This window comes from Spermophilus citellus, assembly GCF_964194105.1.
Source record: "Spermophilus citellus genome assembly, chromosome: 17".
In the NCBI taxonomy this organism is placed as follows: Eukaryota; Metazoa; Chordata; class Mammalia; order Rodentia; family Sciuridae; genus Spermophilus; species Spermophilus citellus.
The window spans coordinates 40,218,402-40,232,434 of NC_138199.1; the positions used below are offsets into that span (position 1 = coordinate 40,218,402).

Sequence of the window (14,033 nt, forward strand, 5' to 3'; positions counted from 1 at the left end):
CGCCCCCGGAGACCCACAATTGGTCCAAAAAGCGTAAAATCAGCAATCAAGGGGGGCCTGGCTCGTTAGCGCAGGGGATCCGAGCAGGGCAGGACATGTGAGATAGTCACAGTTTTCCAGAGATCACGACAAGATCTAACCAGTCGCGCGTGGTCCCCGGCGCCGGAGCGGGCCAGCCCAGCCCAGCCCAGAGCAGAGCCCCCTCCGCCCCCGCGCCCAGAGCCCCGCGCCCCTAGCGGAGCGCGGGACCGGGAGCTAGAAGGAGCCACTGCCGCGCCCGCCGCCCGGGCCGTCCGTCCTCCGCGCGCGCCGCCGCCCGGGCCGGGGGTCCGAGCTGCGCGCCCCCGGCCCCGGCCCCCGGGCGCCTGGGCCGGATGTCCCGATGAGAGAGCCGGTGCTGGCAGCCAGCGCCATGGCTTACCACCCGTTCCATGCGCCACGGCCCGCCGACTTCCCCATGTCCGCCTTCCTGGCGGCGGCGCAGCCTTCCTTCTTTCCTGCGCTCGCGCTGCCGCCCGGCGCGCTGGCCAAGCCTCTGCCCGACCCGGGCCTGGCGGGGGCGGCGGCCGCGGCCGCAGCGGCAGCAGCAGCGGCCGAGGCGGGGCTGCACGTCTCGGCGCTCGGCCCGCACCCGCCCGCGGCGCATCTGCGCTCTCTCAAGAGCCTGGAGCCCGAGGACGAAGTGGAGGACGACCCCAAGGTGACGCTGGAGGCTAAGGAGCTGTGGGACCAGTTCCACAAGCTGGGCACGGAGATGGTCATCACCAAGTCCGGGAGGTAGGGAGGCCAGAGGGCCGGCGGGCTGGCGGGCGGGCTGGGGTACCGGACAGCACCAACCAGCACCTAATCCACGTTCTCTCTGGGCTCCCGGCTCCAAGAGGCGCTATGCTTCGCTCCACAATCAAGTTGACTTTTTTCTCATTCGGTACTGGAGCGAATTTTTTAAAAATACGCAAACATCCCCGAACGAAATAAAACGAAAACATACGCCTAAAGAACAGCCTGGCCGTTTTGAGTCTGAAAGCCAAGGAGGCCCGGCAGCTCGGCCCTGGCAGGTCTCTTATGCCCTATGGGGTCTTTCTTTTCTGCCACTGAATCGGTCTCAGCTCCAGGGAGAGGCAGCATTTCCTGAACTATCTGCTTAAGTCCGCAGTGGGACTCGCATCCCTCTAGCGCCAGGTCCAGCAGCAAGCCCCAGGACCGCTGAGCCCATGGTCTAACCCGCCAGGAGTCTTGTCCTGGTCCTGGAGCTCGGCGGACCTAGGGGTGCTCCTTTCGCCCCAGGATTTAAAACCAGAAGAAAGCCACAATTCCTAACTCTTCTACCCTTCCAATCGTCACTGAGAATTCCAGGCCTCAGGCTAACCCTCTTCCCCCGAACTACCGGGTCAGGATCCTGTTCAGGGCTGTAAGCTAGTGCCCCAAATAGATACCTTTTTAATATATTTAGGAGAGGTTCAAATTTATTTATGGGAGTTTCTGTCCCAAGTGTGAATTTCCCCTGAACAAAATTCAGGAAGATCCAGTAGAAAGGAGTGCATTTCTAAAAGGCCTAGATTTCTTTCCAGAGCAATGACATTCAACTCAGAACAGAGAGAAAGAGGGTCCTCCGATTTGAGCACAGGGTTGAGGGAAGACCTTATAAGAGAGATTCTGACTGGCAGAAATATTATCTCCCAGGAGTAACAACCACAGTTTTGTTCTCCCAGGCACTGGTAAGAGGGCAGACCAGCCACAACAGGGAAACCGATGGGAAACCTTCAGTTAGGGGTGTATGGGTTGGAGGAGAAGTAAAGCGGGCAAGGGGTCATCGGAACAAGCAGCCAAGTCCCAATAGCATTTCCCCCTTCCCTCCCTCCGAGGCGGATGTTCCCCCCCTTCAAGGTTCGAGTCAGCGGCCTGGACAAGAAGGCCAAGTACATCCTGCTGATGGACATTGTGGCTGCTGATGATTGTCGCTATAAGTTTCACAATTCACGCTGGATGGTGGCAGGCAAAGCTGATCCGGAGATGCCCAAACGCATGTACATTCACCCAGACAGCCCAGCCACAGGGGAACAGTGGATGGCCAAGCCTGTGGCCTTCCACAAACTGAAGCTGACCAACAACATCTCGGACAAGCATGGTTTCGTAAGTGAGACTGAGCAGGGATGGGGTTAAGAGCACTTGCATTGCAGCTAGAAGGAGCAGCTAGAGGGAGCAGGCAGAATTGGGGTGGGGAAAGCCTGGCCAAACCGCCAGGATGCCCCACCAACACTTCATTGCACTGTGCCTAGGAAAGCTCTGCTCTACAAGCCTGGGGAACAGCAGGTCCTTAGCAGGTAATCTCCAGGCTACTTCCAATCTCAACTCTCTACAGGCCTTAGAGTCCCTTCTCAAGTTGAGTCAAGCTGGAGGCAGGTTCCCTAAGGGACTGGGTGAAGCAACGCTGGTCCTAGGGAAGTCACCCTGCTGTAGATGCTGAGCGTGGAAGACCTGCCCATTCCTTCACGCTTCCCCAAGACTAGGGAATTTAAAAGTCAAATCAGACCCCCAGAGCCTCCTTGAGATCATTCTCCAGCCCCCTCACAGGCAGATACCCAGTCAGGAGGAAAGAGTGAGGGGGGTCTCTCCATTTCTGTCTGAGCCAAGGTCCCAGCAAGTGGCCAGGAAGCTGGGGTTCTGTGGGGCAAAGGGGGCTGCCCATTCTGAGGCAGAGCAGTTGGTGAGCCCCCACCTCCCAGGAATCCTCTTTCCATAGGATTTCTAGGGCTTAGTAATGCCAACAGCAAGAGAGGTTAAAGCAGAGTTGGCTTCCACGCATGCCCCCTCCCCGGCCGCCTGCTTTGTTTTATTTCTGCTTCCAATGGAGGAAAAAAAATTAATGGATAGAGAAGCTGTAAGAAAAAAAAATGTAAGAGTATAGAAAAAAAGGAAATATAGGCAAGAAAAAGCAAAAAAAGACAGAAGAAGGTGGAGGGTGGGCAGAACGGAGAGTCAGAGAGGTGGAAAGGAAGAAGAGGTCAGAGAGAAGAAAAAAGCTTGGGCAGAGGGTTGGGGCTGCTGGTTGACCCGCGCCCTCCCTGCAGACCATCTTGAACTCCATGCACAAGTACCAGCCGCGCTTCCACATCGTGAGAGCCAACGACATCCTGAAGCTGCCGTACAGTACCTTCCGCACCTATGTGTTTCCCGAGACCGACTTCATTGCTGTCACTGCCTACCAAAACGACAAGGTGCGGAGATGATGGGAGAGTGGGGTGCTCAGGCCCTGGACCACGCCTGTAACCTTCGCCAGCTCCAACCCTCCATTCACACCCACGCGCAGCCCGGAACAGCAGCTCCGAGTGCTCACAGCCCACCCCTGAGCACCGAGCATCGAGTCTCACGCATCCATAGTGCAGCACCCACAGAAAACCCTCAGGCTCCCTCTCAAACCCAGGACACGTACACACAAGCTCCCCTGGGGCGCACGAACAGCTGGGCGCTCCTTCGTTCGGGTGGAGATGTTTACTTAGCAATTAGCAAGGACTCCTGGCCCCGTGCTGACATTTTTACATTTTATTCGTTTATGTCTTGGCTCGGAGATGGGAATTTAAATGAAAAGAGTGAGCCCGAGGCAATCTGCCCAAGCTCTACTAACGCTAGGAACTCGGGACCCAGTTTTTACTCTCCCGAGAGTCAGAGGGTGGGACCGGTGACACAGCCCCGGAAGCACCCCTGGCTACAACTCAGAGTCAGCCCAGGTCCCAGACCCCTTGGAAGATGCTACGAGAATTTTCCTTCAAGTTAAAGGGCTTTTTCTATTTACTGCCTTTCTATTCTCCTTTTAGTGGAGCAAATATCACCCCCAGTAGGCCTGTGCCCACGTGCACTGCTGTCCGGAGAACTAGTGTCCCAGTGTCCCGGTGTTCTAGAGGGTGGTTTTGTCTTTATGAACCAGGGTGTTCGCCTGACTATGCGTTCACCATTTAGGTGCATTCGATATAGATGGAAGCGCTTGAATTCGTTTGCTTCTGTGAGCACTTGTTTGTTCTGTGTATGCTTGCGTGTGTGCGGGCTGGTGAGTGTGATGATTTGTCTTTGCCTGCACCTGAGAACCTGTGTGTGAGCCACTGCCTCTGTGCGCGCCCGCTCAGGTGCCGAATATTTTAACCTGTGTGACCGCACGGGCTTGTTTGCTTGCCTGCGCACAGCTTTGGGCCTGTGTGAGCAGGTTGAAGGATTATTTCTTGAACAGTTTTTTTTTTAATTTTTACTTTTTAATTTTTTTGAGACCTTGTAGCTTTCCTCGATGCCTGCCTGCGGGCATCCCATACCAGGTGGGCGGGCACCAAATCCCTTGGTCTCCACTCTGCGACTGGGAGTCGCTGACCTCGGGGTGCCCCTGTCCAGACTGAAAGTGCCAGGTCTTGACCCAGCACTACCTCCTCGGTCCCCGCAGATTACACAACTGAAGATCGACAACAACCCATTTGCAAAGGGCTTCAGGGACACGGGGAACGGCCGGCGGGAGAAAAGGTGAGGGATAAGGCGGACAACCTAGGGCGGGTGCCCAGGGCAACAGGAGGGATGTGTTCCTGGCTGACCCGCTCCCTCTGCACCCACCTCAGGAAGCAGCTGACGCTGCCTACTCTGCGCTTGTACGAGGAGCACTGCAAGCCGGAGCGCGATGGCGCGGAGTCAGACGCCTCATCCTGCGACCCTCCACCTGTGCGGGAACCACCGCCCTCTCCCGGTGCTGCGCCCAGTCCCCTGCGCCTGCACCGGGCCCGAGGTGAGGAGAAGGTGGTTGGTCCTGGGATAGGGAAGGGAGCAAGGAAGCGACCCCTTAGGTCGCCAATCTGCCCCTTTGCTCAGGATTTGGAGATGTGTCAGCGATGCGTCTGGGATAGGGCTTCCAACCTGGGACTCCCCTGCTTGGTCGGTCCCTGGTAGCCAAAACAACCGGCTGAATTCCGAGTTTGGTCCCTTGCGGACTGTGTGACTTTATGACAGTAAGGTTTTCCTCCTTTCTTCTACTGTAAATATGGGATCTTGGATTAGGTGACCTGCAGCTGCTTCTTGCCTCACCCTAGAAGGTTCTGGACTCGACCTCCTCAAAATCTGGCTATTCCAAGTCTACCCGACGGGTCCCAGACACCAGGGGAGGGCTTCGCGTCTGTCTCCATCCAGGTCCCTGTAACCCTGCGTGCCCTCTCTCCCCGCAGCCGAAGAGAAGTCGTGTGCCGCAGACAGCGACCCAGAGCCCGAGCGGCTAAATGAGGAGCGCGCCGGAGGGGCGCTAGGCCGCAGCCCAGGTCAGGACAGCGCCAGCCCCTCTCGCTTGACCGAACCTGAGCGCGCCCGGGAGAGGCGCAGTCCTGAGAGGGGCAAGGAACCGTCGGAGAGCGGCGGGGACGGCCCGTTCAGTCTGAGGAACCTAGAGAAGGAGCGCGCAGAAGCCCGGCGGAAGGACGAGGGGCGCAAGGAGGCGAGCGAGGGCAAAGAGCCTGCCCTGACGCCATTGGTTGTGCAGACAGACAGTGCGTCCCCCCTGGGCGCGGGACACCTACCCGGCCTGGCCTTCTCCAGCCACTTGCACGGGCAGCAGTTCTTTGGGCCGCTGGGTGCCGGCCAGCCACTCTTCCTGCACCCAGGACAGTTTGCCATGGGCCCCGGCGCCTTCTCCGCCATGGGCATGGGTCACCTGCTGGCCTCGGTGGCGGGCAGCGGCAATGGAGGAGGCGCTGGGCCCGGCACAGCCGCGGGGCTAGACGCAGGCGGGCTGGGTCCCTCGGCCAGCGCAGCAAGCACCGCCGCGCCCTTCCCATTCCACCTCTCCCAGCACATGCTGGCATCTCAGGTAAGGCCTGTGGTCTAGGGCAGCGCGAGGGAGGGAGGGGAAGTGTGCTGCACGATGAGGCGGGCAGAGGGCTTTTGAGGGATGCCTTAGGCTCTCAGACCCTCCAGGGGACTAAAACCCTGTACAGGAGAGAATCAGTTCACATTAGGTCACCTAAATTCGGAGGTGTAGTCTAGGATGGGCAAGGGCTCTGCTTCTGACTCCCATATGACCTTGGTCAAGTCCCTTACCCTGAGTCTGTTTCCTTCCCTATAACTCCTAGGAGTGAGAGAGGTTGTACTCTGGCAGACAGTGGTTGTCCCTAACTTTTGTATAATTCACTCCTCTAGCCTCAGAGAAAATTTTCTTGGGAAGATCTTTGGCTCACTGTCTGTCCTGAAAGGCTATGATGAATGGACAAAGGGAAGAGGAAATTTTACATTATTTTTTGGACATTTGACTATCAAAATGACCCACCTTCCAGATATCTCTGGTCCCTTTCAAGCCCTCTAGGAAGGTGAAGCCCTTCTTCACCTTCAACACTGGTGAAGGACAGGACTGGTCTTTCCCCTACCTTGAGTCCCCCAACTCTCCTAGCCACATCTCAGGGAAGCGGGGTACTCAGCTCCCCAGAGAGAGTTTATGAAAATGAGGCCAGCGGCACAATAAGGAGATCTAATGGGGAGGGCCGCCTCTTTGGTTACTTGGGTGGAATATTCCCTGTGGAAAGATTTGGAATCTCTTCATTCATTTTCTTCCCTCTGAGGTTTCTGGCAAATTGAACCCTTGAGATCTTATCTCAAGGGAAGGAAAATAGGAGTTCAGGTCTGAGAAAGCTCCTTTGGTTCAGAAGCAAATTTTTTTTTTTAAGTGGGGAGGAGTTCTGAAATGAGTTTTAAACAGAGCTCAGCATCAGGTTGTGTGGAGTATTTGAGGCATCAATAATATCACATGGCTTCCAGGCTGGAGGGAAACCTCTGGAGAATGGAGTCCAAGGCCTGGAGGGTTAATCTGCTCCCTTGGTTCTCTGTGTGAACACCCCCCCAGACAAACTCTGGTGATGATCATGGGCATTGTGGAGGTCATGGGGGAAGCCAGGGCTCCTAGTCACAGCCTGGTGAACAGGTGCAAAGCCAGGGTGAGGGTACGTAGCACTCAGGAGGCATCAGTTGGTACAGTTGCTGGGTAGATAAGTTCCCAAGCCAGTGCAATGGGTCCCAGCTGTCAGGTAGAGCCAAATCCTGGGGAGATATGAAACCTCTTTCCTTCCTTCTGACTTGGGATGCCAGATCTGAAATGCCCAGTGGGGCTTAACTCTCAGGAAAGGCATTTTCTCCCTCCTAAGCTGCTTCTTTCCTTTTCGCTGTTTGAGCCAGGACTCAGGCTTTCCCAGAGCCCAGCACAATTAGCCCCCTAGCCCTCCTTCCCATATCCACACACTCTGAGGACAGAGCCATTATCTCAAAGGTCAGATAATCCAAAAGTCAGGCCTCATGAGTTCAGGGGCATTTGTCCAGAGTTTTCTGGCTGCTGTGCTATCCACAGGCAAAGACTTTGCATTCTTTCCTCAGCTGCCACTGAGGTGTTGCCAGTTCCTTGTGGAACATTTAGGCCAGTTTATGAACTAGTTGGCACTTATACCCTGCCCCTTGCCGAAGCAAAGGATCCCTGGGTAGGTGAGCAATCAGAAGGAGACTTTACAAAGCCTCCCCTCGCCCCCAGCCTTTCTGTTCCTTCAACCCTTTGGAGCAGGCAGACAGGAAGGGTGGGAAGGATGCTGCTCTAAATGAGCAGAACCTCCCAATCAGCCACAGCTGCCTGCTTGCCACCTGGCCTTGTGCCTGCCCTTTTTCCTCCCTCTAGGCTTCGCTCATGTTAGTTCAGCCACCTGGGATGTCCTTTCCCTTACACCTACTGTAACTTGATGGTGCCAGGCCTTTGCGTCATAACCTAGATGATGGACATACCAACTGGGTTTGGCCATGGGCACACTGGCTCATGCCTACCTGCGGTTACAGTTTTGTGAGTTTGGGTTTTATATCCTGAAACACGGGAGCAAGGATTACTGTTGTAGCATCCAGGTCACCCTCAGAAACATCTCAGGCAGGATGTCTAACCCTTGTCTCCTTTTTCTTTCAGGGAATCCCAATGCCCACTTTCGGAGGCCTCTTTCCCTATCCCTACACCTACATGGCGGCAGCGGCCGCAGCCGCCTCAGCTTTGCCGGCTACCAGTGCTGCTGCTGCCGCCGCTGCCGCAGCTGGCTCCCTATCCCGAAGTCCGTTCCTGGGTGGTGCCCGGCCCCGCCTGCGATTCAGCCCCTACCAGATCCCGGTCACCATCCCGCCTAGCACTAGCCTCCTCACCACCGGGCTGGCGGCTGAGGGCTCCAAGGCTGCAGGTGGCAACAGCCGGGAGCCCAGCCCCCTGCCCGAGCTGGCTCTTCGAAAAGTGGGGGGTTCGTCCCGCGGTGGCCTGTCGCCCAGTGGCTCAGCCAAGGAGGCCGCCAGTGAACTGCAGAGCATCCAGAGACTGGTGAGTGGGCTGGAGAGCCAACGAGCCCTCTCCCCCAGCCGGGAGTCGCCCAAGTGAGGGGGCTACCCGGTCGCTCCGCTGCCTCGCAGGCCTCCAGGGCTGCCTGCCCCTGCTGCTTGGGACGTGTACAGCACAGAATGGGTATTTATTTAAATAAAGGAGCAAAAGTGGGCTGCAGCGACCAAAATGGAGCCTCCTCTGGCAAGCCCGGGTCTGGGACACTTCCCTGGGCCTCCACAAGAAATCAGGCTGCCGGAACAGAGTCACTTCGGAGCCACTCTGGACTCGGTCCAGATCTGCTCCAGCCTCAAGGTGGCATCAGTGGGGGTCTGCGGTCTTCCAGCACAGTGGGGCAGGCGTCATCTTTGGCCCAGCGGTCCATTCCAGAAGCCAGAAAGTGTGCCAGGTGTGGGAGCTTCGGAGGGAGTCCTGGGGCCCCTGGCTTTGGGCCTGTACCTCGTAAGAAACCGGGCTGGGAGACGCTGAAGCCAGTGATGACCGAAGTCAGTGTAGACTTGAGCTGGAAGGGGCCCTATCCGGTTAGTCCTCCCACCTCTTCCCCCAAGAGACAGGCGCCCCTCCCACTCCTGGGTCAGTGGAGGGAGTGGCATTTCTGCCTTGAGTCCCCAGGGAAAAAAGATATTTATGAAATAAATGGTAATTTGTGTAAATAAGCTTTAAGGTTCCCAGAATATGCAAATTGGTATTAATTTATTCAAAGGTGTACATTGCTGTGTACATATAGAGATTAACTCATAGCATTTAATTTTTTTTTCATTTTACATGAGCATCTATATTGTACAGGGCGGGAGGGGTCCTTGGCTGCTGGAGAAGGCTCTCAAGCCCCACAGGAGGCCCCACCCCGCCGGCCCCTTGGCACCTCCGCCCGGGCTTTGTTTGCCCAGGCCGCGGGCTCCACCTCAGGTTTTCACTTTTCTCTCCGGAGCGAGAACGAAACGACAAAAACGCGAGAAAACAATAAAACGCTATAATGCGAAGTGAACGGGGCTGTGCGCTCTGTGGGCCGCGCGGGGCTGGGGCGCTGCAAGACCTTTAAGGAGGTACCAGAGGCGGGGGCAAAGGCTGAGCGCCCCTAGTTGGGCGGCAGCTGCACCCCGGGGACCAAAGCACCACTGGGCGGTGTACCCAGCCGCAAGGCCAGGCGGCGCCGGGGCGCGGGCTGGGCCAGAAGGCGCCGCGCCGCCTCACAACCCCCGCGGTCCCCAGTGCCGCCACGTCCCAGGCCCGCGGCCGCGCTCCCTCTGCTGGCCACCCGCCGTCTGACTGCCGTTTCGAGCGCTCGGTGCCTGGAGCCTGAGCTTTGGAGCCAGACCAAATACGGGCGGAGCGGCCTGGCCTCCCGACTCCCTTTCTGGGGCACCTTCGTGGAAACGCATCCTCTTTCAACACTTCTGGATGGGTGGGCTGGGAAAATGGGTGCTTCCTGGTCCCTCTCCCCCTTCGAGGAGGGGCCTTGCCGTGTCCCTCCATACCAAGGACCCCAGAATTCTTTCCCATCTCACTGCCTTCAGAACTTCAGAGAAAAAAATATTCCCTATCAGGGCTGTTGAATAGTGACAGTTTGGCCTAAAGTGTTCCTTGTAATTCATCCAAATCCTCGGTGGGGCCTGAGAAGTGTGGGTCGATAGGCCTTTCCTTTTCCTTAGTTTCCCCTGTATAATAATGGGCTTGGCTGGGGTCTTTCTGGGATCCCTCTGGATCACTCTTCATTATGCTGGTCCTTCCCCAGTGACCCACTCACTCCTGCCAGGACATCTGTCTCCCACCCCCATCCCTTCTCTTCACGAAGCTAGCAGGTGTCCTCAGCCCCAAACCTGGGCCATGGGGCTGGGAAAGGGGTGGGAGATGAACGACCACACTCCTTCAACATGCTCCTGGGCTTGTGGGTCACTAAACACCCCACCTCCTTCCCAGTTCCTCTTTAAGCTTTAGGGAGTCTCCCCCTTTTGTCGTACTGGTGATTGAGTCCAAGGGTGCTCTAGCACTACTACATCCCCAGTCCTTTTTATTTTTAATTTTTTAGAGGAAGTTTTGCTGAGTTGCCCAGGCTGGCTGGAATTTCAGATTCTCCTGTCTTAGCCTTTGGAGTGGCTGGGATTACAGGCATGGGCCACCACCACCCACCAAACCATAGGATTCCTTGATGCCCTGGACCCTAGGGAGGCTGGTGCTGGCTTCCAACTCTACCAGGGACATCAGGGAAGGGTGAAGGTAAAATTGACAATTTCAGAGCCTCCAAATGCCCAAGACATCTTCATGGGCTGACACAACTTGCAAGGAAAGAGAATCATGTCCACCTCTTCCAGGAAGGGAACTGCTCCAGCTATGCTAAACTTGAGGGGGTGGCAGAGGAATAGGGGGCTTGGTCAGTGTACGAGTGGGAGAACACAGAGGACTGTCCAACTCCCCAAGGGTAAGTTCTGTTTTCCGGGTCTCTGACCTGCTGGAGTGTTAGAAGAATCAGGCGAGAAGAGGGAAGCCCCTTTCCCAGCTCAAATATAATCCTTCGTGAACCGTGTGTGTATTCGTGGTTGCTTTGGACTTAAACACCTCTAAAATTCGTAGAGCAGGGGTGCTATTGGTTTCTTGCGGCTTCTCACTTTTAGTGTGACTAGTGACTTGAGGAAGGAGGGTTAGCTGCCAGTCTACCGCGGCCTGCGGATAGGGCTACTGACACTAGGGGGCAGCACCCACCTGAGGCCGTGTGCAAGGCCGCCGGCGGAGCTGGGAACCCGAGGGCGCTGGCTGAGAAGGCGGGGCGGAGCGGCCGGGTGCTGCAGCATTCTAGCCGTTGCTGTAGCAGCCGGGTGGGGCGGTGGTGTTCCAGCGCCACTAGAGAGTCGACCCACCCCCCTGCCTCCCGCTGCACACGTCCTCTTCCCAAGTCGCCCACCCAACGCTCCGCTGGGCCCCAGCTGCGAGTCTGAGTGCGGCTACAGGAACCCGCAGCCGGCGGCGGGGCCTTGTCCCAGACAAAGGCCAGGCCACTCCCAGACCCAATTAAGCCACCCGCCTCCCCAGTCTCCCAGCCCTCATTGTCCCTGGGGTCGCCAATTAGCCCAGGCGCCCCGCGTACCCGCTGCTCCGGTGCCCCTAGGCCTACTTAACCCTTCAGGGCCTGCTACTAGGGGCCCAGGACAGCCAAGCTACCAGCAGACGGAAGTGCGCACAGCGCGTGTGTGGGAGTGACGGGGATCGAGGGGTCGGTGAGGCCTGTTGGTGACCTAGCAAGTCGCCTTGGAGCTCTGTTGAGAATATGGGGGTCTGAGGGGACTGTGAGTGTTGGTGTCGGACTGTGACTCTCGGGAGAACTCAAACACTTCAGGTGTGGGTGAGGGGCTCCGTGAGACCCCTAGCGTCCCAACCACAGGGCTTCTCAGCCCTAGGGGACTTCATTTCGGTTAATTTGATTCTTCAAATTTGAGCCTCCCCTGTCTGCCGTAGAGATCCGGAGCACTGGCGGCCTGGCCCTGCCCTCCCTCCCAAAGGGCGCAGAACTGGGGGCCATCTCCCCAGCGTACAGCCAACTAGGGCGCTGAGCACTCCCTGGGGACTGTGGTTGCGTTCAGATTTGCTCACCCCAGGACACACGCGTGCGAACGCCCGGTTCAAAGCCCCGATCCCCTTTTGCCAGGTATAGGATTTTTTTTTTTTTTTAAGACTGAAATTTAAACTCCGAGCCTACTTTCCTCCACTCTCCAAGTCCAATTCCGCTTCCTCCCGGTTTCACTTCCTTGACCCCCAAGTTTGGAGCACCAGCCCGTAGGCAGTGTCCGGCACAAGGCGAAGAGATAGGTGCTTTAAGAAATAAGCAGCAACTGGGAAGAAGAGAGGCGAGGTCAGGACTAGAAACTCGAGCAAAGGGAGGAAGCCCGAGCTCCAGGGCCTCTCAGGTTGGTCGCTGTGCACTGAAAGTGTTGGTGCCTCTGTCTGAGCAGGCTAGGGCTGTTTTGCCCTCGGAATTACTTTTGGACTCTCTGGAGTCGCAAGTCTGTTCCACCTTATTTTAAGGGCAGGGGACACTGAAGCCACTCTCGAAGTCCGGGGTTCCAAGAATCGACCGCCACTGCTTTTTAAAAGAACCCTTGGACAGAAATGCTTCCCGCCCGCAGGCCGCGGCAACTCCCCACATGGCCACGAGATGGCGCTCCAGGCCAGGGGCCGGGCCGTGACTCCGCAGCCCGCCGCTCAGGCTAGATCCTCAGGTGGACTGAGAGCCGCGGTGGGATCGCAGGGGGACAGAGCCACCGACAGGCGTTCATCCAGGCCCAGAGACCCGCAGAGGCAGCCGAGGGACGGAGGGGCGCCGGATTGGGGTTGCGAACTCAGGGGCCGGGAGACGCGAAGCTCTGATTGAGGCCTTCTCCTTGAGATGGTCCTGCAGTGCCAGCTCCCAACCTTCAAGGCACATCTGCAAAGGAAGATCCTTCGCTCCCTCTGTGCGCGCTCGGGCTAGGGCCCTTTCCATCCCTCGCACGGCAGGGAGGCCGCCTGATTTTTGCTTCCTAAACCTCTCAGAAGTGGGACTGTGTGCTGGGATCTTCGGGCGCTGGACATCGGCTCTGGCCTGCGGGAGGCGACCCACTCGGACTTGAAGGGTGATTGTAAGGTTGAAGCCGCTCGGTATAAGACTGGAGGGCCGGGATCCCGTGCTCCTTGGCAGCAAGGTCTGCCTCAGCTCCTATCTCTGTCTCCTCACCAGCCCCAGTCGGGTCTTCCCGGTTGAATGCCGGGATGTGCAGGGCACAGACAGGACTCCAGATATACAGGATAGTCCCCCTGAAGGTGCACACCTAGGGTCCAGTCTGTGCCTGCCTCCCCTTCCCCCACCTCCAGGTACCGGAGACCCAGGGGAAGGATTGGGTCTGGATTATTCCCGCGGGAGGTGGTGGGGAATGAGAAGTTCTTGAGGGTCAGTATGAGAATCTTCCTTGGATTAAAAACAAAGTCCTGAGTCGGTTTTGAAAGGAGGAAAGATGGGTGTGGAGACGTGAGGCTTGGTGGCCTGGAAATGCCAGAATTAGAGTGGGTGGCCAGGTTTGGAAGCCTGATCCCATCCTACCTTCATGTCCCCAGATGAGCTCTGCCACCCTGGGAGATTAACCCTACATGCATTTTCCAAAGGCACATGACTAGAAAGCAACCCAGTTAACACCGGTCTAGAGACACTTCCACTTCCACATAAACACCAGCTTGTGTTTGTCCTGTACTAGGCATTTCCCTCTTCAAGGTATAACAGAGGATAGGATCGAATCTTTGGTGATTTAATAATTATCTACATGTCCATCTGCTGAAACAGCTGCTTGGTAGAAAAGCCAGACAGGAGATAAGTACAAGGTCAAACTTTGCCGGTGTGAGACCTTGGATAATGTAACATTCTTCTCTGGGTTCCAAAATCCACACTTGCAAAATATGTGGTCTGGACTAAAATCAGACTGATCAGAGGATGACCAGATGACCTTGGTCCAGCTTGCAGTGAGCCCTAGCCTCAACTGCTTCAGACAAGAGGCCAGAACTATGCTCCCATTTACTTACTGCTTGAGGAAATAGAGCAGGAGGAATAGGTGGGCCATTGCAGACCTTGGGGACCTTGGCTGTTGCTTGGGGGTAGGGGAAGGGCTTGTAGCCAGGATGAATTCCCAATTAGGAAACTGCATTCCAGGTCCTGAAACCC

At 56.7% G+C, this 14,033-nt stretch overlaps 1 protein-coding gene across 1 annotated transcript; it reads left to right on the plus strand.

Moving 5' to 3' along the window:
- The first annotated feature begins 90 nt into the window (after window positions 1–90).
- TBX2 (T-box transcription factor 2) lies at window positions 91–9,336 on the plus strand. Its single transcript, XM_081270288.1, has 7 exons — window positions 91–777; window positions 1,863–2,130; window positions 3,069–3,215; window positions 4,424–4,500; window positions 4,593–4,756; window positions 5,190–5,824; window positions 7,943–9,336. The coding sequence occupies exons 1-7, from the start codon at window positions 383–385 to the stop codon at window positions 8,393–8,395; spliced, it is 2,139 nt and encodes a 712-aa protein (XP_081126414.1). The 5' UTR covers window positions 91–382; the 3' UTR covers window positions 8,396–9,336.
- The last annotated feature ends 4,697 nt before the right edge of the window (window positions 9,337–14,033 follow it).